A 27,436-nucleotide genomic window follows, 5' to 3' on the forward strand; every position below is an offset into this window, starting at 1 on the left:
TTTAGACTGGCATGAAATTCTTTCATGGAATGTGAGCTTCACTGTCAGGGCCAGCATTTATTGCTCATCACTAATTGTTCCTGAGAAGGTGGTGGTGAGCTTCCTTCTTGAACCGCTGCAGTCCATGTGGTGTAGGTACCCCCACAGCGCTGTTAAGGGAGGAAGTTCCAGGATTTTGACCCAGCGACAATGAAGGAATGGCAATATATTTCCAAATTGGACTGATATGCGACTTGGGGAGAAATTGCAGGTTTTGGTGTTCCCTTGTATTTGCCGACATTGCCTTTCAAGGTGTTAGAGATCACAGGTTTGGAAATTTCTCTTGAAGAAACCTTAGCAAGTTCCTGCACTGAAACTTGTAGGTGGTACACCCTGCTGTGATAATACAGAGGTGCTGGAGGGAATGAATGCTTTAGCTGGTGAATGGGATGACAACCAAGCAGGCTGCTTTGTCCTGGATAGCTTTGAGATTCTAGAGTGTGCTTGTAGTGGAACTCATCGAGGCAAGTGAAGAGTATTGCTTCACACTCCTCACTTGTGACTTGTGGAAAATGAAAAGTGCTGGGAAGTCAGGTGGCAAGTTACTCACTGCAGACTATACAGCCTCTAACCTACTTGTGTAGCCAAAGTATTCATGTGGCTGATCCAGTTAAGTTTCTGATAAATAGTGACCCCTAAGATGTTGACAGTGGGACAATTCAGCAATGGTAATGAAGTTGAATGTCATGGGGAGATAGTTAGACTCTCTCCTATTGGAGATGGTCATTGCCTGGCACTTGCGTAGTGTGAATTTCAGAATTGTTGTAATTATAGTTACAAAATTTTCTTTCAATGTCTTTCAGTAACACTCCATTATCCAATGTTATAGCCTCACCATATATGATGTTGTTACATAAAATCTCAACGTGTTGACATCAAATCCCTCTGTTCACTGATTGGCATCAACCGATTTACTTGGAACTGTTGGATACTTCCAGTAAAATGGCAAAGAAAAGAATTTGATATGAATGTGTTAAGTGCTCATATTATGCAATATTAATTTTAAAACTTATGTCTTAAAAATAGAGTCAAGAATTTATCTGGTTAGAAATACAACTGCAAGTCAGAATTGAACTATATATACTTCAAGTTAGCTTACCACATCATTGATACATGTCAAACCACACCAATTAATTACTTTAACTGCAGTTATGGTTGTAACTTAAGCAAATATACTAAGGGCAGAATTGTTCAGTCGGTGTGCGGGGGCAGGCCCGACACACTGACACGTAAGATGATGCATGATAACATCGGGCATGTATCCCAACATCATCGCGCAGTCCCGTGATATTTCGTTCAACGGGCGTGCATCAGAGTCAGCTGCGCACCTGCTGAAATGTAAATGGCCTATTAAGGCCATTAACAAAGTAATTATTGTAATTGTTAACGCTGCCCATCCAACCTTAAGGCTGTTCACGTTTTTTAGGAAACCTCATCCACGAGCGGGATCAGGTTTCCTAAAGCTTATGTTAAATAAATGAATTAAAATCATACATAGAAAAACATGTCCCATCTCAGGTGACACGGTCACATGAGAGGAGATATTTAAATAAGTTTTTAAACCTTTCATTTAATTTTTCGAACAACGGTTCAATCTCCCTGAGGCAGCTCTGTGCCTCAGGGAGATTGAAGCGCCCTTTCGTGCACATGCGCAAAAGAGCACTGGCCCTGAATCTTCCTCCTCCACCCCGCCCGCACAGGTAGTGCTGAGCGCTGCCGCTTGCGTATTACGCCAGGCAGGCCTTAATTGGTCCACCCATGTAAAATGGTGGTGCGGAGCCGATTGCAGGCAGCAATCGGCTCCACGACCACCCCCACCCACTCCCACCAATCCCGCCCGGCATATGGTAAATTCTGCCCTAAGTATCCTTTGGAGGAGATTAAACCAAGGCTACCGCCTGCCCATTCAAGTGGATCAAGCAATGCTGAAGATCCCATGCTACCATTCAGAGGACTGCAGGATGTCCTCTGTGACGATGAGTGTGGTACATTATCTGTTACAGATATATGAGATAGGTCCAAGACAATGTTGATGGTGGTGTGGTTGTGCTGTTTTAATATTCCTCCATTAACCAACATCACCAAAAACAAACTGATCATTTATCTGACTGCTGTTTCTTCAAGGGAATATTTACTATGGTTGTCAGTGTAACAATTACTCCACTCAAAAACTAATAAATTATGTAAAAATGCTTTTGAGATCTTTCAAAATAAGCTACCATAAAAATTCAAGTGCTTTTTCACTTTATGAAATACTTAAGAATACAATGATTCCTGGACTATTGCCAGTGGAAATGTCACAGTAGAAAAAAATGGTCAAAACAAATAATGCAGACTGCAAAGCTGGAAGGATATTTTGAAGTTCCACTTTCTTGCTTTCACAGCTAAATAGGGAAGAGAAACTTTGGATGGAATTTTCCGCTCTGGCTAGTGGTGGGAATTGTGGCTGGTGGGGGCACAAGATTTGGAGTAATGGGAAAAGTCAGTTTCCCACCGTTGGGGAAGCAGTTTGGAATTTTGTTCTCCCGACTTCTATGGCGAGTTAAAGGTGGTTTGGCTTCCCTGCTGATCTATGTCGGGAACCACATTTGCATTCATTTGCATCTCATGAATGCTCATTAAAAGCTCAACTCACTGGAATCACATTCCACCTCCAAATTAAGTGCCATGCCAGCGGATAATTAAAATGGTCTGTTTCACAACTGCATGTGACGGGTGTGCACTGGCAAAATTCACTTCATCAACAACCTTGTGGTATGCAGACACTGCCTTCACCTACCCTCAAGAGGGTGACAATTCAAGTATGTGTATCAAAGGCAGCTCTAAGACTGGACAGGGGAGGCAAGCTTATGGGGGATGGCGGAGGTGTGGCTGTGTGAATGTCTGGAAAATGCAGGTATCATAGGATGGGTCATGGAGAGGGGACAAGAAAGGTGTCATGGATAACAGAGGGGGCAGGATCAGGGTGGACATGGGAACAGGAGCAAATGTTGGCTCTGAGGAGAGGCAAGGCGCAATTATAGGTGGATGGTTTATAGCGTCCAGGGTAATGAGGGAGGAGGTTCAAAAGTGACAGAAGGGAGGGTAATGCTGATATTGGATGGGTCAATGGTTTTGGAACAAGTCTGGAAAGTTACATGCACCATCCTTCCAGTTACAGCAATGCAGTGCATTCAGTGCAAATTTATGATACTTTGAAGTGGGAGGAGGGTCTTTTCAGATGGGTGAAGTTCAAGGTCAGCAAAATTCACCAGCTAAATGTACACCCTAACAACCATGAGGAAACTGGATGAAAACAATGCTCAGTTGTGATCTTCACCATATGGTGAAGCCCACATGGCAGCATGTCCGATCCTATCATGGGTCTCATAAAGTCAAGATCCCTGCAAGATGTGGAGCTGCCATTCATTCTGTGCCATTTGAATCGGCTGCAGTCAGAGGGAGGGACGGAGGTGGCTGTTGGAGGGCAGACAACTCGCGACTCCAAACTTACATCCTCCCGGGTGAATGGTCATGTGTGGTTGGTCTTCTGTGCTGTCAAGGCAATGGCCTCCATAAAGTTTTGAGGGTGATAGAGACAAGTGAAATAGTATCTGCACATGGCTCTCATCACCTGGTCAAAGAGCAATGTCTGCATACGTATTCATATATGAACGGGAGGAACACCGATCTCTGGTCCTCCGTGATGTGCTTTACCTGGAAGGGGTGGAGTGGGGTGGGGATTCCATGTCGAGGCCAGTTGAAGGGCTTATCACACCTGCTGGCTTTGAAATGGAGGGAATCCTGTAAAAGACATGCTCACTAAATTTATCACTTCATTCATTCACACATCCACTGAGTTATCAATGGTACAGGCTGCAAGCAACCCTGCCTTGGTAACGTCCCTCATCCTGAGGCGATGGCAGGCCCATCACCGTTTGGCACAGGGCCATGAAGAGCAAGGGCCTGAGCAACAAGAGGCAGTGTGGCCTCTAAGGTCAACAGGCTGGCACTCATGGACCAGTGTAATGCTGAGAATTAGCCTGGCCATTGGTGTATTGCTGGTTGTGATCTTGTCTAGAGATGGGGTCACTCTCGTATGTCCTGGGCTTTGGTTGCTCATATCTGCAGCTTCTCCAGTATGAGCTGTGGTCACAAGAACTCCGGAATAGAGCATAGCTCCTGGCCTGTAATGAGTGACTGTGTGCACGGGTGTCCTTTAAAAGTGGTCTACCTGAATTTAAACTTCCCCTTCATTAGTCAGGCTCCATCTGTCTGGAATAGTTCTTAAGAAAAGATCTAAACTTCCTGACATTGTAAGGAATAAAAGCTTTAGAGTTGAAAAGAGTTACCATGATATCATTGACTTGATGAGGTCACATTGTTGCTTAACATCTTTCATGTTATGGTCACCAAAGGCTACTGTGCTTAGCCATTTACTGTTGTAGGTGAAGGTTATGTGTTAGCACCTTCGACCCCATGAGGTAATGACAGGGTGGGCAATTTTCCTGCCCCGCCACAATTTGCCAAGCTCCTCTCGCATGCATAATTAATGAGCTGAAAAGACTGCGTGTGTTGACCTGCCCCATTGCCCAGCGGGAATCACGCCACTGCACCTAGTGTCCAAAATGGAAAATTACACCCTTTGGCTTTGTGGAACATCCTTTATAAGACAGGTTTTTCACTGTGGGTACATACTACAGAGCCTGAAGGGACTAGATATGAAGTGTAAAATCCATGTTGGCATTATTTGCACACATTGCAAGTTGCTGTTTCTAACTAATCCTGGTACTCTAAAGCAACAGCAGCAAGAAGAGGCCTTTATAATGCACCAACTTCATTCAGGACAAACCAGGCAACAAGGAACATATGGATAAGTAGGACATGTGGTGTCAAATTATGAGGGGTCGGGCTATACGTAGCCCAATCCTGTTATAAGGACTAGTCTAAGCAGAGCATGTACTATGTAACTGAACTGAATGCTTACTGGTTAGTTTCCTCAGTATGTAATCACTGGCAATGTTGCTGTTCTAATTATGTTACAGATTGTCATTTTTGTCTAAATTTTTGGAACGGAACTACCAAATTTAAACATCCCCCATATTAGTCAGGCTCCATCTGTCTGCGATAGTTCCTAAGAAAAGATCTAAACTTCCCGACATTGTAAGGAGTAAAAGGGCTAAAAGCTTGAGAGTTGAAAGGAGTTACCATGATCACATTAACTTAATGAGGTCACATTGTTGGTTAACATCTTTCACGTAATAACCATCAAAAGCTACTGCACTTAGTCATTTACTGTTCTGGGTGAAGGTTATGTACTGTTAAGAGAAAACAAATGAGTCTGCTCCATTGTTTGAGATCGGCACTTCGCCATCTTCCAAATTTCTGCCTCAAATTCAGACCAGAGTCCACTGGAGAACAAATGAGTAGTGACACTCATGGTGTGACAAGATCAGATCTGTAAGTGGGATATTGTGCCAACACTCATTCCAAGACAATCACAAAGGGCAAAGGGCACAATACATCCATTGCATCCATGCATAGAGCCCAGTCAGTAATCACCATGCTTGGATTACTGTGAGCAGTCCTGGCATCACACCTCAGCATGAAAATATTGGCCCGAGTATGGTGTAGAATGATACCTGGATGCTAAGGAATAAAAGGAGATTAAGCAAAATGAGGTTTATATTCCCTATTTAATGTTGAGGGGTGATTTGATCAAAGTTCGAGATATTAAAAGGAAACATGTTGGTTAAATCGGGAGAAACTATTTCCATTACTTGGGGAGCCTGGGAATAGTGTACAGTCTGAAAATTGGAGCCAGATCTTTCAGGAGTGAAATTAGGAAACACTTCTTCATGCAAAGGGTGGTAAAAGTTCGGAACTCTCTTTTGAAAATGGCAATTGATGCTAAATCAATGGTTAATTTTAAAACTGAGATTGATAGACTTTTGTTAACCAAAGGCATATGGGGCAAAGGGAGGTATACGGAGTTTGTTCGCAGATCAGCCATGATCTCACTGAATGGCAGAACAAGCTCCAGGTGCTAAATGGCTTACCTTTGTACCTGTGTTCCTAATCAGTTATGGAGAAATGGAGGAGAAAATACCACACTAGAGAGGTTGTCAATCAGGACACAGTAGGCTATCTACCCAGAGATCTTAAGTTATCCAGTATCTTCCTACCTACATCCATGACACATCTGATGTCCTACATCAATTCAACAGTTTCCTGGCCACAACCATCTCTTCTTCGCCATAGATATCCAATCTAGCTATTCCTCCGTCCCCCAACGGAACGATCTGAGAGTTCTCCATTTCTTCCTTGAATGGAGACCCAACCAGTCCCCATGCACTACCACCATCCTCCACCTAGCTGAACTGCTGTTGCCAGGCTGAAGACTCTTGCTGATTGGTTAAAAACATCTGGCTCAAGAGAAGTATTATTTGAATATCTCAGTCTTAAGACTCTCAGTAAGAGACTGAGGGTGTGGTTGCCTTAGAAGCAAACTGCAAGGAAAAGACCCACTTTCCCTCTCTCTGCCCCACCTTTGTGTTAAACTTTCCTCAACTGTTTCTTCGGAATAAATCATCTGTTTATTTTGAAAATTTGCAAAGTTATGATAAGTAAGAGTCAAGGACAATTGCATCAACAAGTCTGTCGGGAAGAACTTCCAGATCTATCGTGACCAGAATTCTGTTTGATCAACAGCGTTGAGATCTTTTCAAATTTTATCCTTTTAAAATAAACATTTCCATGCTTCAGTCTCCAGGGGACTGTGTTTGTTTTTTGTGTGTGTGAGAGAGAGAGAGAGTGTATGGAGGTTTGAATATCTTCTTTTTTAAAAGAGGAAAATCATTACACATCTAAACTACAACTTGCATGTTAACCAGTTTATTCACATGTTTTTAACAAGTAGCTTGTTTTATAATAAACCATTTTTTTTTGTATTTACTGAAAGAAGTCTGATTAGAGTCTTTTTATGCTGGGAATAACAGAATCAAAGGTAAACAATTGGCCAGTTTTGTGGATGAATTAAACATTTAAACTATTATTACAACCTGTGAAGAAGTGGGGCTAGAATTAATTGCGCGCTCCTCCCATCTCAGTCTGTAACAGTGGGGTATGTGAAAACATTCCTTGTTCTGGTCCTTCTTAGGTCTCCTTATCCTTTTCTCCGTTACATTGATGATTGTATGGGTGCCACTTCCTGCTCTCGCCATGAACTGTAAAATTTCATTGAGTTTCTTTCCATTTTCCAACCTTCTCTCCCCTTCACTTGGTCCATTTCTGACTCTTCCTTTCCCTTCCTAGACTTTTCTGCCCCCATTTCGGAGGATAAGCTATCAACTAATATTTATACAAGCCCACAGACTCCCACAGCTATCTTTGACTACCGTTCCTCAACCCTCTCCATACCTGTAAGGGCTCTATCCTCCCAGTTTCTGTGTCTTCATCACATCTGTTCAGGTGATGCAACCTTCCATACTAGCATTTCTGCTATGTCTTCCTTTTTCTTCAACCAAGGATTCCCACTCAGTATGGCTGACAGGGTCCTCCAATCGTGCCCATTCCATTTCACACACTTCTGCTCTCACTCCTTCCTCTCCCTTCCAGAATCATGATAGGGGTCCCCTTGTCCTCACCGTCCACCAAACAAGCCTCCATATTCAATGGATCATCTCCTCCAATTTCTGCCACCTCCAGCAAGAAGCCACCAACAAACATCTATTTTCCTTCCCTTTCATCATTCTGAAAGCACCATTCCTTCCTTGGTCTACTCCTCAGTCACCCCTAACACTCCCTCCATTTCCTATGAGACCTTTCCACGCAAGTGAAGGAGATGCAACACCTGCCCTTTATCTCCTCCTCCTCATCATTCAAGGCCCCAAATACTCCTTCCAGATGAAAGAGTGATTTACTTGAACTTACTTCTGCTTACGATCTGGTTGCCTCAACACTGGCGAGACCAAACGCAGACTGGATCACCACTTTGTGGAACATCTTAGTTCAGTCTGCAAGCAAGACCCTGAGCTTCCTGTCACTTGACATTTCAATTCTCCACCTTGCTCCCACTCGGACCTCTCTGTCCTTGGCCTGCTGCAGTGTCTGAATGAAGTTCAATGCAAACTTAAGGAACAGCACCTCATCTTTTGACTCAGCGCTCTACAGCCTTCTGGACTCAACATTGAATTCAACAACTTTAGATCATAAACAAGATGGAGGCAGAGGTTCTTTTTTTTATTTTTTTTTTTCCCCTCATCCTTTTTCTTTATTCCTTCTTTTTGGCTGAAGAACAACCATCTGAATGCATTCACAATTCATTTGGACAGCATTTTTAAAAAAAAACTATACCCAATACCTTTCCTTTTGGCTTTTGTACTGCAAGTTATCTGTCTTATCTGTCATTTAATCTCTCTTGTCCTCCAACCAATCACAGACCTTCTCTTTTTCCTTCCTGCTGACTCCCCTTTCACTTGGAAATAAACTAAATATCTTCTTTTTCTCAGTTCTGATGAGGGGTCATTAAACTGACACATTAACTCTGTTTCTCTCCCCTGACCTGCTGAATATTTCCAGTTTTTAATTTCAGGTTTCCAGCATCTGCATTATTTTGCTTGTGTGTTTATGTACCTGAATCCCACATCTTCTAATAAGAATAGAATGCCTCCTCTACATTACAATAGTGGCAATGCTTCAAAAATTACTTCACGAGCTTCAAGACATCCTGAGTTTGTGAAAGGCATTGTATAAATGCAAGTGTTTCTTTCAAGTTCTTCTATAGTAAAGAACAGTTGTTTCCTAACTCAATCGTGTGTGATGCAGGATAAAAGTCAGTGACCTGTGTCCAAAGAACGGGCAGAATTTTCCGAGCCCGCTGGCAGCAGGGGTGATAGGTGGGTGTCCGTGGAAATGTTGGCGCGGCCTGCTTCACGACGATGTGAAGGCAGGTCGCGATCGTCTGCTCAGCCCGCCAACAGCGGGACACGATTCCCGCCTTCGGTCGGCAGGGAGCTAATTGTAGTACATTAGCATATAATTATAAGGCGGTCCCACCGGGCTTTTGGATCCCTGCGGTATCGTCTGTCCACGTCGGTGGGAAAGCGCACCGACCTGTTTCACTACAGCATGCAGGCAATGTGCACTTGGTGGCGGCAGCCTTCCCTTTGGGGGAATTGAGGCAAGTGAGAAGCAGCGTTTTCCACAGCCGCTTGTTACTCACAGGCCTCAAGGACGCCGGTCGGGGGGTGGGGAGACAAGGGCAACTGACTGGCCCCGGAGGCGACTGTTATGGGCGGGGCAGGGGGTGATGTCTGGGGGTGGGTAAGTGCTGGCCAGCCTCAGAGGCGACTGCTGAGGGAGTGGGGTTGGGGGTGGTGATGTCAGGTGCTGCCCTGGTGCTTCATCTCGTGCACACAGTCAATCGAGGTGGGGGTCAGGGTAAGCAAGAGAAGTGGCCACGCATTAGGGGCACCTGTATAAACTGACCCTGCCTCTGCAGCTGAGACAGATCCGGCACAGCCACAGTGATATGATTGGGGTCAGGCTCCTAGCCTGCCCACCCACACAAGCAACGCAGAGGCAGCAAAGAGCCACCAAGTGCTCCATACTTTATATCCCCCTGCACCCCCCACTCCCTCGGCACAGACTTAGAGTCTGCCACCACTTTATTGAAAGGCTGAGCAATTGGCCTGCACACGTTGTACAATCTCCTCGCCAACTCTGGGCATGTGGCAGTCACTGCTGGAGGCGCTCACAGCCCCTTACAATCTCAACATCCCACTAGGGAGCTGTCTCCCTCATGTAGCAGGTTGACAGGGCAGCCACGCAGCGCACTCATCGCATCATCCGAGGGGTGACCGGCACTCTCCGGGAAGCATTAAGGGGCAGTCGCACAGGGCCAGGATAGGTGCTAAGTACACCCATAATAACCACGTCGCGCTCTCTCTTTCATGGTGCAGGAGGACCACTTCAGGATCATGGATCCTGGTGACCTAGCTATATGCCTAACAGCCTACAGATACAGTAGAAGATGGACGAGGGCACTAAGGCGCCTGGCCACTCAAAGGCAGGAGCAGCAACCTCATAAAGAAGGGACAGCAGGGGCTCCCACACATGCTGCCCAGGAATGACAGTGAGCCGTGGCTGGTCGACATCTAGCGATACCCAGGGTCTATGGATGCCGCCTGCCATTCCTACAGATGACTGAGAACCAATGTTGCCAACGACCACAAATGTTTAGGCACCTGGTGGTTCACATCTGCCACTTACTGCAGGATTTGGCACCAAGGGGACATGGAGGGCATCCACTGCCAGTGGCTCTGAAAGTGACCGTGGTGCTCAATTTCTATGCCAGTGGCTCCTTTCAGGGCTCCACAGGTGACCTCTGTGGGATTTCACAATCCGCCACCCACAAATACATCCATGAGGTCACGGATGTCATCTTCTCCATGGCACACAACTTTGTGCATTCTGCCCAGGACCGGGACAGCCAGGATGCAAGGGCCATTGGATTCACCCTGATCTCAGGATTCTCGCAAGTGCAGGGTGCGATTGACTGTACTCATGTAGCGCTCAGGTCTCTGTCGCTACACTCAGTGGACTTATCAACCACAATGGCTTCCACTTACTGAAAGTGCAGTTGGTATGCGACCACCGGAAACGCATCCTGCAGGTGCGTGCATGGTTTCCAGTGAGTGTGCACGACATCTGCATCCCGAGTCGCTCGCAGGTGCCTGCAGTCTTCCAGGGTCCAAGGAGGCTGCACGTTGGCTCCTTCGGGACAGGGCTACCCACAGAGGCTGTGGCTGATGACACCCATGCAGCGGCCTCAGACTGCAGCAGAGCGACGCTATAATAAGGCTCATGCTACAGCTCGCAACCTGATGGAGCAGACCAATGGGATGGTGAGGTTGTGGTTCTGGTGCCTGGACCGGTCTGGTGGAGCCCTGCAATACAGTCCGCAGAGGATGTCATGCATCATCGTAGTCTGCTGCGCCCTTTACAACCTGGCACTGCAACGGGGAAAGGAGCTGGCTGAGGAGGAGATGGAGGAGCTGGAGGTCTCCTCGAATGAGGACTCCGCTGACGGGGATGAGGGTGAGGGAGGTCCTCGGTGGTGACAATGATGGAGATGAGGCTCTTGCACTGGCTAGATGAGGCAGGCCTGCTTGGGAGGCCCTCATAGCTGCCAGATTTGTGCAGGGTGATGATGACGACAATGACATGCAGTGAAGTGTCCCTGTCGATCCTCACATTGCAGTTGTGAATGTTTGACTCCAGTTTGGCTTCTGGCAGTGTGAATGCCCTCTGTGAGAATGCTCCTGTCATGGAAATGTAGTGGAGGCCCTAATAGCCACTCGATTGCAGGAAGGTGATGACATCATGCAGTGGGGACGCTCCATAGATCTTCACATAGCCTCTGAGAATGCCTGACTCCTGTCTGGTCAAGGGCAGCTCGCTTGCGCTCCATGATCAGGGCCATCTCAGAGGCGCAGCCATGAAACTTCAGATGCATCTGATGCTGTGTCCGCCTTCAGCACCTCAGCCCTTCAGGAGCTGGTGCACAGCATCACTGGTCACAGATGCTGGTGTGATGAGGGCCAGCCCCACCTTAAAAGGTGCTGAGAGCACACAGGGAGAATGAGGGAAGTCTGTGGCACTTGCCCTCTACATTCTGGCAGCAATGACCAGCACTGCCGAGGTTCAGGCATCAATAATGTTTCCAGGGAGTGTGAGGCTGGACCATCACAGTGGTCTGAAGGTTGCACAAAGCACAGGGAAGAGGCCCTGGACTGAGACACCTGCCTTTATCTTGTGCAAAAATGTTTCACATTTGAGTAACAAGAACACTGCTCATCAGAGCAAGGGACCAGGGACAGGGAGACATTCTTAGGAGTTTATTGACAATAGTGAACAGTATGTACAAGTAAATCAACACCCAGGCCCAGGCTGTGCAACTACTTTTATTTATCCTTCCTAACCCTGCCACTACATCTTGGTGCTCCCCGGATATCCACAGCAGAGGTGGAGGCAGCCTGCTGACTGTGACGCCGTCTGTGATGACTTTGGCGGGCGTCCTCTGGATGGCCGAAACTTGGAGGGCCCCAGCCTGCTTTTGGGGTCCTGCTGTGCAGCAGTGGCACCCTCCTGGGCCTGTGAATCTGGAGCTGAGGAGGTCACAGGAAGAGGGTATTTGGATGGGCCGGTCACTCCCAGAGTCACCTGGGTGGTTGGGCCCTGAAGTGTGCACTTGCTGGTCCTCCTCCCTTTGGGTTCTCAGGGCCCCTGGCTGACTCCATGAGCAGAAGGAGTAGCTGGAGTGAGATCGTGCTGGCCGGAACCCCTCCCGCGTACACACTGTTGGAGGCCAACTATGGCATCAGTGATGGAGTTAAGCCTGTGCAGCAGTGCGGGAGTGACTTCCAGGATCACGGTCTCCATGGCGGCTGCCATCCTCCCAGTGTTGATCTCAGAGCGTTGCAGTGCTGGGGCTATCACCTCAGCCTGAAGACAGATAGGCTCCTCCATTGTGCCTTGCAATCTGAGGAGTGCAGCAGACATCCCTTCCTGATGTTCCCTAGCTTGCCTTTGCAGCTCCAGCAACTGTGACATGACCGAGTCCAGAGGCTCGTCATCTGACTTGGACTCAGCAACATTCTGACCTCCAGCAGTCCTCTGAGGGTCGGGGACTTGGGATGTCCCTGCCTCCGCCTGCTGTGGATCAGAAAGTATGATGTGCTCACCAGATTGTGAACCCGTGACTACTCTAAAGCTAGGTCCCACCGAGGTGTGTGTCCCTGCACTAGTGGAGGGTGTGGGTGAGCACTGTTTTGGGACTTCGGGGAGGTTGCTTTCAGATTCTTCAGAGGTTTTTTTGGGGCTTGATTGGAGGCCTTGGGTCACGGACTCTGTCGGCTATCTGGCGGGTGTGCCTGTGAAAGCAAGGGGAGATAATTAGTGCATGGCTGTGGCCTATGAAAGAGGACACATCACTCATGGCCTGGTTGTCTGATGGATGTTGCACTGCTGGATCTTCACTTGGTAGAGCAGCACCGATTTCACCGTCAGCACAGGACCAGCCCTGATCATCACTGGCCAGCTGGATGGCTCTGTTTTCAAAATCTATCAGAACTTTGATCTCTGGCATCCCTCCACCTGTCTGCAACCTTTCCCTCCTGTTGTGAGCCAGTTTGTCCTGCATGGATAGAGATGGGGAGAGTGTATCAGGACTCCTGCCAGGCCAGAGCCTGGCCTGTGTGGGTGCTGAGTGGTCCCGTGGACAGGCTGAGGACAATGCCAGTGTGTGTGAAAACGTGAATGGTGATGTCCCTTGCATTGGCAGTGAGGGCCCTGTGGAAGTGTGATGGGTTTGTGAGTGTGTGAGTTGGAAGTGATGAAAAGGGTGACTTACCCTGGCTGAACGGAGGAGATCATTCATCCTGTTGCGGCACTGGGTGGCTGTCCTCCTCCGCAGGGCATTTGCGTTGACCACTGCTGCCACTGCCTCCCAAGCAGGGTTGGTAACTTTGTTGCCCATCCTGCAGCCAGAGTGGGGGTACAGCACACCCCAGTGGGCCTCCACGGCATCCAGTAGTTGCTCGAGGGACCTGTCATTGAAGCCGGGGAGGTGGGTGGGGAGGGGGGGGTTGTTGGGCTGGTGGTGGGGGTGGCGGTGGGTGCTGCAGTCTTTTTTCCCTTTGCTGGCCATGTGTCCTGGGCAGTGGTGCAGGGCCGGTGGTGATGAGCACTGTGCTGGCGGCTGCCTTTTAAAGATGGCGGCTGGCATGTTGCAACAGCGGGGTGATGGTGAGTGGGCAAATGAGCGCCCACTCACCATGGAAACAGCGTGTTTCACAGGAGTGAATAAATAATGAAGCGGGCTCAGGACAATACGGTGTGAAAACCTGCCATTTTCGTCAGCGGGTAGACCCCATTTTACCCGGCCGCTACCGCACTTAGTGGAAATCTGGGAACGTTCCACCAAGTGTCTCTTGCAGACACATTCAATGAAGAATTTTGCGTGAGGTTGCCTGCAGTCAGGCTGATATTTTACTAAGTTATTATCCCAGCTTACAAGGACATGCTTTTCCAGGTCTTTGCCTTTTCATGTATTATTGAAATGATTGCTTAATGCCACACTTCTGTTAGATGAAGCCCCCTAGCTGACACATTCTCAGAAGGGCCAGAAATGGAAGTCTGATCATAAAAACCTAATCATCCATTTGTTACCTTGCTTAGCTAAAAATCATCTAGAGATGGGCAAAGTTGGCCTTAACTGTTTTTGTCTCATGTGACAAAGTGCAAAATTCACTCAGGACTTGTATGTTTGCTTGATCATCTGGACTCATGATTGTTTATTTTAACATCACAAATGCTCAATTTTGCATGGGCATGCAAATCCTGGGATACATTTGTGGCATAGTCTGGTTGGGATAGAGGGTTTTGTTCAGAAAACACTTATGTCTATAAACCTGTTCATAGCACCACACATTTGTAAGCAGTCACTCCACTTTACCTATGAGAAGAGAATCAAGTTTCCTTCGAGCTTGTGTGATGGCTTTGCTAGTGCACTGGGACTAGAAGCTTTGTGCTGCTGTTCAGGGTGGGTATTCACTTTTCCGTCTATTTTGAGCAATTGGAGTCTCTGTTTCTTTCACGATGCAAAAGGCTATTGTATCTCCTCGAAGCACTAGTCTGGCACATTTCCGATAGTGGAACAGGAATTTCTTTGGCAGATTTATTATACCTCAGGAAATGCTCAGGTTCAAACCATATGGAGTTAGAAAAGGTGCTACTTTTGGTCTCAGTATCTCTGAAAAGAGTGAGATGGGGGTGGGGGCCAGAGAATCATCCAGGATTTCTGCCCCTAACCTGTGCACAAAGTTCATTGTGCAGTCAGGTATGTACTCACCTGTGATGCCACTCTTGAATGATTAGGTTGCCAACACACTTTTTTTTAATTCATTATTCATGGGATGTGGGCGTCACTGGCTAGGCCAGCATTTATTGCCCATCCCTAATTGCTCTTCAGAAGGTGTTGGTGAACTGTATTCTTGAATCACTGCAGTCCATGTGGTGTAGGACTGTTAGGAAGGGAGTCCAGGATTTTGACCAAGTGACAGCAAAGGAACAGCGATATATTTCCAAGTCAGGATGCTGTGTGGTTTAGAGGGGAGCTTCCAGGTGGTGGTGTTCCCCTGCATTTGCTGACCTTGTCCTTCTTGATAGTAGTGATCATGGGTTTAGAAGGTGCTGTCTAATGACCCTTGGTGAGTTTCTGCAGTGCATCTTGTAGATGGTGCACACTGCTGCCACTGTACGTCGATGGTGGAGGAGGTTAATGTTTGTTGATGTGGTGCCAATCAAGTGAGCTGCTTTGTTCTGGATGGTGTCAACCTTTTTGAACATTGTTCGAGTTGCACCGATCCAGGTAAGTAGGGAGTATTCTAACACACCCTTGATTTGTGCCTTGTGGTGGACAGGCTTTGGGGAGTCAGGAGGTGAGCTACTTGACGCAGGATTCCTAGCCTCTGATCTGCTCTTATAGCTATAATATTTATATGGCTAGTCCAGTTCAGTTTCTGGTCAATGGTAAGCCCCCAGGATGTTGGTGGTGGGGGATTCAGCAATGGTAATGCCATTGAATGTCAAGGGGCGATGGTTAGATTTTCTTTTGTTGGAGATGGGCATTGCCTAGCACTTGTGTGGCGTGAATGTTACTTACTTGCCACTTGTCAGCCCAAACCTAGATATTGCCCAGGTCTTGCTGCATTTGGACATGGACTGCTTCAGTACCTGAGGAGGCACGAATGATGCTGGACATTGTGCAATCATCAGTGAACATCCCTACTTCTGACCTTATGATGGAAGAAAGGTCACTGATGAAGCAGCATGTTAAGAATGACTATTTAAGTAAATTATCAGAAGACTGTCTTTGCCTGGAAGGTCATTCTACTGTGAGACATTCTTCAGGAGAGAAGGGGAAAATAAGTAACTTTTGAATTAAGATTAAACTTTTTTTTTAAAAAAGTGCATAATAAGTAATTATTTTGGTAGCATAACCACCTCTAGAGTATTTCTATTGAATTTGATTTATTGAATAATTCACAATATCATAATAAAAATGACTAAATCATCAGGAATATACTTAGTAATTTTTCTAAATCTCGCAGAGCAACATTCAGTAACATAAATGTTCGGCAAGTAGTTTAGCAAATAGTTTTAGAACAAAGTAAATACTGAAATGTTAAATTGCAACAACATTGTGTTATCTCTGCTGGGTTTGTGATGTAAACTCTGGTCCTTGGAGACTTAATGGAGGGGGCAGACACTCCTTCAAATGTCACTTTAATGCACAGCAACATTATTTTTTGCTTCCTTTCTCTTGAGTAAAATGCTGCCCCCTGCCCTGGGGTCGTGAGAAAAACAGTGGGTAAGTTTCTCAACAGCAACACAGCTCAGTCCGTACAAAAAGCAAACATACCAGTGTCAAGCTGAAACTTTCCATAATCTGTCACAAGTATGCACTGGAGACATACACAAATGGAGCTGTCCCTCACTCCAGTCATCCCAGAGGCTGTTACACTGAGGTAATGAGGATTTTCTACAGGCGTAGTCTGATAGTACCCTCAGCACGTACGCACCGACATACATACATACATACACACATACATACACACACACATACACACATACATGACATTGGGGGAGGCAGTGGCATAGTGGTAATGTCACTGGACTAGTAATCCAGATGCCCAGGCTAATATTCTAGGGACATGGGTTCAAATCTCATTGCAGCAGCTGGTGGAATTTGAATTCAATTAATAATCCTGGAATCTAAAGCTATTCTGGTGACCATGACAACTATCATCAATTGTCAAAAAGACCCATCTGATTCACTCATCCCTTGCAGGGAACGAAATCTGTCATCCTTACTCATTCTGGCCTACATGTGACTCCAGAACCACAGCAATGTGGGTCTTAACTGCCCTCTGAAATGGAGTAGCAAGCCAGCCAATCAGTTCAAGGGCAATTAGGGATGGGCAGCAAATGCTAGCCTTGCCAGTGATGCCCACGTCCTAATGAATAATAAAGTAAAATAAAAGGTCATCATGGGAATGGTTATAGACAAACAAAAGGAGATCCTCTAATAAAGGCAGAGCTTGATATATTAAATAAGTACTTTGCATCTGTCTTCACTGGAGAAGGAGATGCTACCAATATAATAATAAAGGAGGTGGTAGCAGCAATATCAGGTAAGGTAAAAATAGACAAAGAAGAAGTATTTAAAATGTTCAGATAGGAGTCATCCTAGATTACTGAGGAAAATAAAGGTTGAATTTGCAGAAGGTCTGGTCACAATATTCCAGAGGGGTGGAGAATTACAAATGTCACACACCTGTTGGAAAAAAGGAAGAGAGAGAAAATCAGGCAACATAATGCCCATTTAGGGGAAACATTCACGACACAATAATCTGGGACAAAATTAATTGTCATTTGAAAAAGGATGAACTAATAAATGAACCTCAGATGGATTTGTTAATGGCAAATAGCGTTTGACTAACTCGACTGAATTCTTTGAAGTAACCGACAGGGTTGATGAGGGTAGTGCGGTTGTGCATGTGGACTTTTGAAAGCTATTTGAAAACCTACCACATAGTAGACTTTGTCTGAAATTGAAGCCTATGAATGGGACAGTGGCTGTGTGAACACAAAATTGGCTAAGGGACGGATACAGAGGGCAGAATTTGCAACGAGGCATTCAACCGTCCATTCACTTTGGCAGGACCAGATGATCCCACCGGTGGGAGGGATTGGAAAATTCCAGCCAGAGAGTCGTGGTGAACAATTGATTTTCAGATTGGAGGGAGGTATTCCCCAGAAGTCAGTATTGAGACTACTCTTCTTTTTAATATATATTAATGGACTTGGGTATACACAGCATAATTTCAAAGTTTGCAGCTGACAAGAAACTTGGAAAACTTGGAAAACCATTATGAAGGTTTCACAAGGATATAACCAGACCAGTGAAATGGACAGACACGTGACAGATGAAATTTAACACAGCAGTGCAAAGTGATACATTTTAGTAGGAAGAATGAGGAGAGTAATATAAATTAAATGATATAATTTTAAAGAGGGTGCAGAAACAGGAAGACCTAAATATATGTAAACAAGTTTTTGAAGGTGGTAGCACAAGTTGAGAAGGCCTTTAAAAAAGCAACTGGAATCCTCAATTTTAATTAATAGAGGAGTAGAATACCAAAACAAGGGAGTCATGTGAAATCTTTATAAAACACTGGTTAGGCCTCAGCTAGAGTATTGTACTCGATGATGTAGGAAGGATGTCACAGGTTTGGGCGGGGCAGCTGGGTGGTGTGGGTGGATTCTGAAGAGATTTAATGGTACCGAGGATAGGGAACTCACTTACTTGGAGAAACTGGAGAAGCTGTTGCTGTTCTCCATAGCACAGAGATGATTAAGAGGAGATTTTATAAAGGTGTTCAAAATCATAGAGTAATTAAGGAGAAATTGTTTCCAATAGCAGAAGGGTTGGTAAACAGATTGAAGCTGATATACACAGTAAGTTGTTGTGATCTGGAATGCAGTGTCCAAAAAAGGTGATGGAAGCAGATCCAAAAGGGGAATTGGATAAATTCATGAAAGGAAACATTTGCGGGGCTATGGGGAAAGAGCAGGGAGTGGGACTTGTTTGATAGTTCTATTAAAGAGTGAGCACAAGCACAAGTGCTTCTGTGCTGAACTATTCAATGTTTCTATAAGGAGGAAAGAAGAAGAATAAGGATAGAAAATAGTCAAATAAAATAAGAAAAAAATGTCTGGCACTGATTTGCACCACTCATGACCTCAGGATGTCCAAAAGCATTTTGCAGCCAACGAGGTACTTTTGAAATGTGGTCATTGTTGTAATGTAAGGAAGGGAATTTGAGTACAGCAAGGTCTTCAAATGGCAATTTCTGGATAGATAGCCTGTTTTTAGGTGTTGATTGAGGGGCAAACATTGATCAAGATACCAAAAGAACTCTGCTCTTCTTCAAGCATGCCATGGTATTTTGTTTTACATTCACCTCAGAAGGGCAGATGAGATCTCAGTGTATTGTTTCAACTGAAAGAGGGCATCTCAGCCAGTGCATCAGTCTCTCAACTACTGTGCCAGAACGTCAGCCAAGATTACGTGCTCAAACCTCTAGAATGGGGCCTGAACTCAATCTTTCGACTCAGATGCGAGTACTACCACTAAGCAAAGAGTGCTAGCTTGGAAGCAGACAGATGAGTCACTAGTGAGAGAAGGTTGCAAACTCTGACATTTATTTTGTTGATGAAAATTCAGCGAGAATTTCAGCAGTCAATTCTTTCACATCATTAGGTAATTGGAAGTGAAAAAAAGGGGATTGCTTTTTGAAAGCAGATTTTAATTTCCTTAATGTATACTTTAGGTCAGGGCCCTAGGATATCAGAAGTGTTGGATAGGCTCCCCATAATTTTCCATTATAACTTAATGGGGTGAAAATCTTGAGGGTGCACCCAGAGTGTTCTGTTATGAGCTCCCAGTGGACATAACTCCATGCTAGCAGTGTTCATCTGGAAATAGGACTTTAGAGTCTGGTTTACATTATATACATCCCACTCAGAAACCAGGTTGTCGATTCTAAATTGGGATGCGTGATAACCTCTTGGCTACAGAAATGCTTTTTCTTCCTTTTCTTTCTTTACTAATGTTGGAGACAAAGAACCAGGTGATAGTTAGAAACACTTTGAGGGAGTGCAAAGGGTACTGTAACAAGGATGCACAGAGAAGAGAAAGGTCCCAAGTTAAGCTCTTGTATTGTGCTGTATTAACTGATCTCAGCGGCTTACCATTGGGGGACGTGGTACTGTGGAAGCGGAGGAATAGGAGTGGAAGTGATATTTCAATTAGTTTGAGAATGGAGAGGAACAGCAGCAAAGATTCTTGCTCCTACTCGTGATGTATGTATATTGGATGCTCGATCCACTTCCAAAATAGCAGTTATCTCCAAAATATTATCGTCCGAGTGTATAGGGTAGAGAGGAGGGTATGAAGAAAATGTGAATAATTGAACCAACAGCTAAACAGTATCAGAAACAGTAGGACATTGCTATTAAAAGGAGAATTATCATTCTTAAACTAAACAGTAATCAATACCATGAATTTATGTCTGAGGGATTATAGCTTAAGTAATTGCTTTGTTATTCGCCCCCCACAACTCAAAACAAAATAGAGCCTCAAAAAATGTAAGTATGTTGTGCATTCCAATGATGTCATACATCTGATGGATCACAACAAAGTGTATGTCCGAACAAATGAAAAGATAGTTGTCAAACTTTTTATTTCCCCATGAAGACCATGCTCCTTTACAAAGGTACAAACAGATCATATTATTTCAAGTGTGAATAAAAATAGCACCCAATCAGCAGGGCTGAAGTTAAAGGGGCACCAATGTGACCATCTTCGTCAGTTGTCTTCCTAATAAAGTAAAGCCTAGTGGTTCTCACTAAGCTGGGTAATAGTCAACATTTTATTGGATTCCTTTTTGTCTGTGGTTATTTCTGTGCAATGATGTTTACACTGAAGAATGACCGTTCATTTTATCCAAATTTATTTGAGAAGTCAGAGATTGCACAGCCAATATATATGAATGATTTATACATCATTTCCCATCTTTTCTGGAATATATGAGTATTTTAAAATACAGAATAAATACTCAGGAAGTCATTCTGATCTTAAAGTCTCCCAGTCCTGGGATAATCTTCCCACAGAGAGACCCTGCTGTAGTCTGAGACAAAGTACCATCCAGTGTTCCTCCTACTGTGGCAGCTGGACAAATGCTTTCGATATAACTGGAAAGCTAAGGTTACAGCGACTGGTGAGAAATTAGAGTTCAAAACGTTTTGGTGAAGCATCACCATAAAGCAACAACATCCAATAAATGATTTCATGTCTTGTATCTTTGTCTAGCCCAACATCCCTCTGAAGACTTTGCATTCCCCACTCACTCCACCACTACCTTAAGGCATCTAGGCTCTAAGCTTTAGAATTCCCTTCCCAATCCTCTCCACCTCTTTCTTTTCCTTTTAACACACTGCTTAACCAAGCATTTGGTCACGTCCTAATTTCTTCTTCTTAAGCTCGGTGTCAATTTTTACCTGATCACATTGCTGTTAAGCACCTTGGAACATTTATTATGTTAAAGGTGTTAGATAAATGCAAGTTGTTGTTGTAAGGGGAATATTGATATTTCAATCTCTCTTTTGCATCAGAATGCACAGAAAGCTTAACTATAAGCTGCACCATTGCCAATACTATGCTATTAGCTACTCCTCCACCCCACCCCCAAAAAGGAGAAATGGTGGCTTAGTGTTAATCTCACTGGACTAGTAACCCAGAGGCCCAGGGTAATGCTCTGGGGAGGTGGGTTCAAATTCCATTACAGCAGCTGGAATTAAACCTAGTCTCAGTAAATGGTGACCATCAAACTTGCATTGATTTGCCACAAAAACCCATCTTGCCCACCAATGGAAATCCAATCCACTGTCCTTACTCAGTCTGGCCTAAATGTGACTCCAAAGTCAGAACCACAGCAATGTGATTGGCTCTTAACTGTTCCCTGAAATGGCCTAGCAAGCCACTCAGTTCAAGGATAATTAGGGATAGCCAATAAATGCAGGCCTTGCCAGTGATGCCCACATAAAGGGAAAAAAAAGCAAGCTCTGCGGGATCTACCGTAATGTAACTTAGAAACATCGCATGCATAACGAGGTAAATCTTTCTTCAAAACTGACTGAAGTTAAATCAAAAACATATGAGACCTAGTTTAATGCTGGACTCTGTACAGTAGGTCAATGACACCCAGACTGAAGAAGTACAAGGACAGGTTATTTGCTAATGCTATTAGACATCAGAAACTCAACCTATGTGACACACATTTTCATTTCTGTCATTGACTAACTTAGGGATAATGTGGCAATGTTCCCACGTTACAAGGCAAGCCTTTCATGACCTCAGAACTTCCCAAATAACTCTAAGAGTGGCCATTGTTGTGATGTAGGAAATGCAGCAGCCAATTTGTACTCAGCAGCAAGCTCCTACTAACAGCCAGGAGTAAATTAACAGATATTCTGGAGCTGGTTTTTAAACTGGTGTTGGTTGAGGGATACATATTGTCCAGGGAAAGTTCCACTGCTCCTCATCAAATAGTGCTATGGGATCATTTCATCCACCCGAGGGCAGATTGAGCCTCCAGAAAACTGCACTCTCAGACAGTGTAACACTCCCTCAGCATAGCATTGAAGTATCAGCCTAAATTATATAATCAGATCTCTGGTGTGGGGCTTGAACCCACCAAATCTCTGACCACTGAGCCACTGAGCTGTGGCTGACATTAGGTTCTCAACTTGCTTGTGTGAGAATATAATTCACGACAGCAAAGGTTTTTGAGTTCCAATGATGTTTGTATTAATTGGACTTGTCTTTAAGAAGATGGAACATGAAAAGGCTCAGTAAACTTATGAATTGGAGATATTTCCATAACAGTCAGTTAGAAGAGTGGAGTAGGTCACAGTTCACTTTGTGAAGTGCATTGATACGAAATACATGTTCACTATGTAATTGCCACTAAACGGGGAATTCAAAACTTGCATTATTTGTACTTTTGGGACTGGTGTACTATTAAAGTCGGTGCACTAATTCCACCTTTAAAAGTACCGGCCTCAGTGTTATGGCCCTTGAACCCCACTGCAATCTCTTAACCACAAGCTTTCTGAATATTTGGGTTGCCTTGTGGATCACAGTCCTGCTGTGGCTCAGTTGGAGACACTCTCTCCTCTAAGTCACAAGGTTTTTAAACATTCCACTCCAGAGGCTTCAGCACAAAATCTGAGCTAACATACCAGAGCAGTGCTGAGGGAGCTTTCTTGAGGATTCATCAGCTGTCGCTCAGGTGGTAGGACTCTTACCTCTGAATAAGAAGGCCGGTAGTCCAGTATGGTATTGAGGTACTACTGTCTTTTGGATGAGACATTAATGAAAGCATAGTGTTTCTTTTCAAATGGATGTGAAATAGTGCTTTGGGGACCTTTGAAGAAAGAGCAAAGGAGCTAGTCCTGGTGTCCTAGCCAATACTTATCCCTCAATCAACATCACAAAAACAGATTATTTGGTCTTTGTCACTTTGCTGTTTGTGGGAGCTTGCTGTGCACAAATTGGCTGCCATGTCTCCTTACATTACAACAATGACTACACTTCAAAAGTTCTTTAGGACATCTTAAGGTCACGAAAAGTGCTATATAAATGCAAATCTTCACTCCTTCAGGAATTGCCTCCTGTTTATGCAAAGATCAAGACAAATTAAGACCTACAAAATTATCCCAAAGGAACTTATAAAACCCTAGTACAATTTGGTGAGAATCCCTCAAGATTTTAACCAAACTGCCAGTACAATATTCAGGAGCTACTTTTATTCTCAACAAACAGAAGGTCCCCTGCATCAAGAATGGTGCAAGCTCATTAACTTTCTCAATAGAAGTCAAATACTGGGACAGTACAGTCAGAGGCTGCTTGAATGTTGAATCCAGAGCATTATTTTGCAATATATAAGATTAAAAGCCTATGGGGAGGTGGGGGGGTGTTCCTAATAAAGGGGCCTTTTTAAATAGCTATGCCTCGATTTTTAAACATAAAGTATATATATAAAACAGGTATCATGTAAACGTTTGAAAAACAGCGGGTTTCTTAGTGGCCGCATCATTCCCCCAGTATCTCGAAAACAAAACCGTCCTGTTGTTTAAATTATTTTTGCTAAACTTCGTTCGCCACCCAAGTTCCTAATCATCCAATTGTCATAGTTCGAGTAAATGATAAAGGTTCGTTTCTGACAAAACAAAATAACAGGGGGCATCAGTTCTTTGAAAGCTGTGTCAGATTGGTGAATCTCACCCCCAAAGACAAATCATTTGTGTGTCTCACCGTGAAGCGGGGTGGGTTAAAAAAAATAAACTGTTTGGAAGCTTGTGTTACTTTTTGGTGCATGAGGGGCTGTGAAAGCATCTTCTCCGAGTTTGACAAAAAAGAAACGAGTCGGTCTGTGATCTAGGTGTTCAATGATTCACAGTGGACGAAGTCAGTCAGATAAACAGGGACCATTGATTCTCGCGAATTCCACCTGCAACATTCACTCTCCTAAATGTTTGCTATACCACTTCAAGTCTAGAAATTTCAAGATTAGGAGACTGGATTGTTTATTTTAAAAAAGATGTCTACAAGTTATTTTGAGATGAAATTTAGCTGCAGCATTAGTGGCAATAATTGGAATATGTTCTCTGTCCATTGCATTTGTTATAATTGTTAACGCTGAGCTAACATGTGAACTGACATGCTGAAAGTAAAAGGCATTTGCCCTCTAATTATAGACACAATGTTTAAACTTGTTTCGCACAAAACAGATTTCTATAAATAAAACTCCCACGTCCCATAACGAAATTTAAAAAACACACATTCTTACCATTAAATAGAGTCGGTGTCACCAGTAATAAAGCCCAAAGTGTCAATTGCACTGCGTTCATGGTGATTCCCCCTGCTTAATATCCAAAGAAACAAGCAGCTCCGGATTAGTTTCCCTAGAAAGTAATCTCTTGGACTGGAAGCTTGCAAACAGCCGACTTGTATTAATTCAGGACATCGACCTGCTGCACTGATACAATTATTTAAATCTACGCTGACCGGCAGAGGCTGCGAACAACTATCCGGAACATCAGCGCTGTCTTTATCTGGCACTGGTGCCCTTAAGCACTTGCAGCGCTCTCCGATCCCCGGGAGCCGCCTGTCAATCAAACCCCTACCTGTTTGACAGCAAGTACCGCCCAGGCACACACTTGCCAATCACCACCAGTACTTCGCAAGGGGCAGCTTGATTGGTTGCGCGATGGATTCACAGCCTGTCAATCAAACTGCACCTGCAGCACGTCATTGACAAATTTAAAAGGATTGAGGTATATCTCCCCGCCCTCCCAATTAGTTAACTAGAAAAGGACGTGTATTTAAAGTGTCTTATCCCTGCTGGCAAAGAAAGTGTTTCCCAAGCAACCTCAATTGCAGTGACAGTATTATCCAATACCATAAAGCCAATAAAAACTTTACAATTCTGCTGGATATGAAATGTCCCAGAGTATTATATCAAAGGAGAGCAAGCATTCTTAGTGCTCTAGCCAATATTTATCCCTCAACAAACATCTTTGATAAACAGTTGATCTGGTCACATTTCTGGTGGTGGGAGCTTGCTGTGGGAAAATTGGTGACCTGGTTACCTGCCTTACTACTGTGACTACACTTCGAAAAGTACATCATTTTCTGTAAAGTGCATTGGGATGTTGTGAAATATGCTCTATAAAGGCAAGTTTTTAACTGCAATTTTCAGTGCCATACCCTGTGAGATATTCATGCATTGTTGAGGGTTCAAATACTGAGAGAAACTAGAGAGTTTATGCCACTAACATACAACTCCAGGTGCATGAACTGGTTTTCCAAATTATTTTAAATGCATGGTGACAGACGAATGCTTACTTTTAAGAATTCTGGTTCACGGGCTACAATCATTACTTAAGAATTTAATTAGGCGATTTTTTTTAATTCCTTCATGGGATATGAACATCACTGTCAAGGCCAGCATTTGTTCTCCAACCCTAATTCCCTTGAGAAGGTGGTTGTGAGCCTCTTTCTTGAACCACTGCAGCTACTTGGCAGCCACCCATACCAGTCTGTCCAGAACATCATTTATCCCTCAATTAAAACAGGTTAACAGATAATCTGGCCATTATCACATTGCTGTTTGTGGAATCTTGCTGTGCTGTGTTTGTGGAATTGGCTGCTGCCTTTACAACTGTGCCTATACTTCAAAGGTAGTTCAACAGCTGTAAAGGATGTCCTGAGGTTGTAAGTGGCACAGAAGGAGGCAATTCAGCCCATCGGGTCCCCCCAAGAAGTAATCCAGCCAATCCGATTCTCCCTGCTGTAGCCCTGGGAGACAAAGGCATAGTGGTAATGATACTGGACTAATAATCCAGAAGCCCAGCAAAATGGGTTCAACTCCCACTAAAGCAGCTGGGAGAATTTAAATTCAATTAATAAATGTGGAATTGAAAGCTACTCACCATTAGTAATGGTGACCATGAAAATATCAATTGTTGTAAAAACCCCTCTGATTCATTAATAGACCACAGACCCACAGAAATGTGGTTGACTCTTAGCAGTCCATTGAAATGCTGTGCAAGTCACTTGGTTCAAGGGCCATTACAGATATACAATGAAGGCTGGCCATGCCAGTGACACCCACATCCCGTTAAAGAATATATCTTAAAACAATTCTTTGAAGTGGCCAGAAGAACATAGAGGCATAGTTTATATAAATCTTATTCTTTCTGTCCTCTTTTCTTAGTATGACCTGTAGCCTAAGTCATGGATGACCAGCCTTCCTCTTCCTCCATGAGATCTCCCCCCACCTCTCACCCCTATACGCTCCCACCTGTACCTTAATGACTTAAACCCCTAATCTCCGTCAGTTTTTGAATCCTCAGCAATCATTAATACTTCAGGGTATGGCACTGAAAACTGAATTTAAAAAACCTTCCATTTATATACCAACTTTCACAATACCTAAAATATTTAATGGTCAATTATGTACTTTTTGAAGTGTAGTTGCAATAGTACTGCAGGAAACCAGGCCGCCAATTTGCACACAGCAAACTCCCACAAACAGACATGTAATAATGACCAGATCAAATGTTTATCAAAGATGTTGGTTGAGGGATAAATATTGGCCAGGGCCACTAAGAGTCACTTGCCAGCTCCTCTTTGAAATAGTGTTCTGGGATATTTTCTCTCCACCTGGGAGGGCAGATGAGGTCTCAGTTTAATGTTTCATCTGATAATGCAGCACTCCCTCAGTACTGCACCTTGGATCAGTCTGGAACTTGTACTCCTGTTTCTGTTATTAGGCCTAAACCCACAATTTCCTGACTCAGAGATGAGATTGCTACCAATTGAGCCATGGCTGACACTGGCTATTTTTCTATGGAGACAGTAAACCCATGGCCTTGATTATTTCCCTCTACATTCCAAACTGCAAAGGCACATGGAACAGGGCACAAAGGGTGAGATCGCAATTCATGTCAAGCCTCAAGTTTAAAATACGACTGCCTATTACTTCCCAAAAACATTTTAGATTGAATAATTGGAACTTCTGGCAGTGGATAATGATAGGAAGGGTCACTGACATCCAATCATTGGCTGATCATTTGCAAAACAATGTTCAAATTTGATTAATAAGTTCCCTGTGCTTCTGTATGTTATTTTTGTATACTTTGGTTAATCATTTCCTCCTTT

At 44.3% G+C, this 27,436-nt stretch overlaps 1 protein-coding gene across 3 annotated transcripts in view; it reads right to left on the bottom strand.

Moving 5' to 3' along the window:
• Nucleotides 1-24,990, bottom strand: part of LOC121269703 (endothelial cell-selective adhesion molecule-like) — a 134,309-nt gene extending 109,319 nt beyond the window's left edge. The window contains exon 1 of one of the 3 annotated variants that reach the window (XM_041174529.1): nt 24,898-24,990. Coding sequence is in view for 2 of the 3 variants with exons in the window: in XM_041174527.1 (XP_041030461.1) it covers nt 24,561-24,621 (61 nt within the window). In the remaining variant the exon portion in view is untranslated. Of the gene's footprint in view, nt 1-24,560; nt 24,868-24,897 lie in introns of those variants that run through there. The other 2 variants (XM_041174527.1, XM_041174528.1) reach the window with 2 other exon arrangements.
• Between the last annotated feature and the right edge of the window lie 2,446 nt (nt 24,991-27,436).

This window comes from Carcharodon carcharias, chromosome 25 (assembly GCF_017639515.1).
Source record: "Carcharodon carcharias isolate sCarCar2 chromosome 25, sCarCar2.pri, whole genome shotgun sequence".
NCBI classification, from domain to species: Eukaryota; Metazoa; Chordata; class Chondrichthyes; order Lamniformes; family Lamnidae; genus Carcharodon; species Carcharodon carcharias.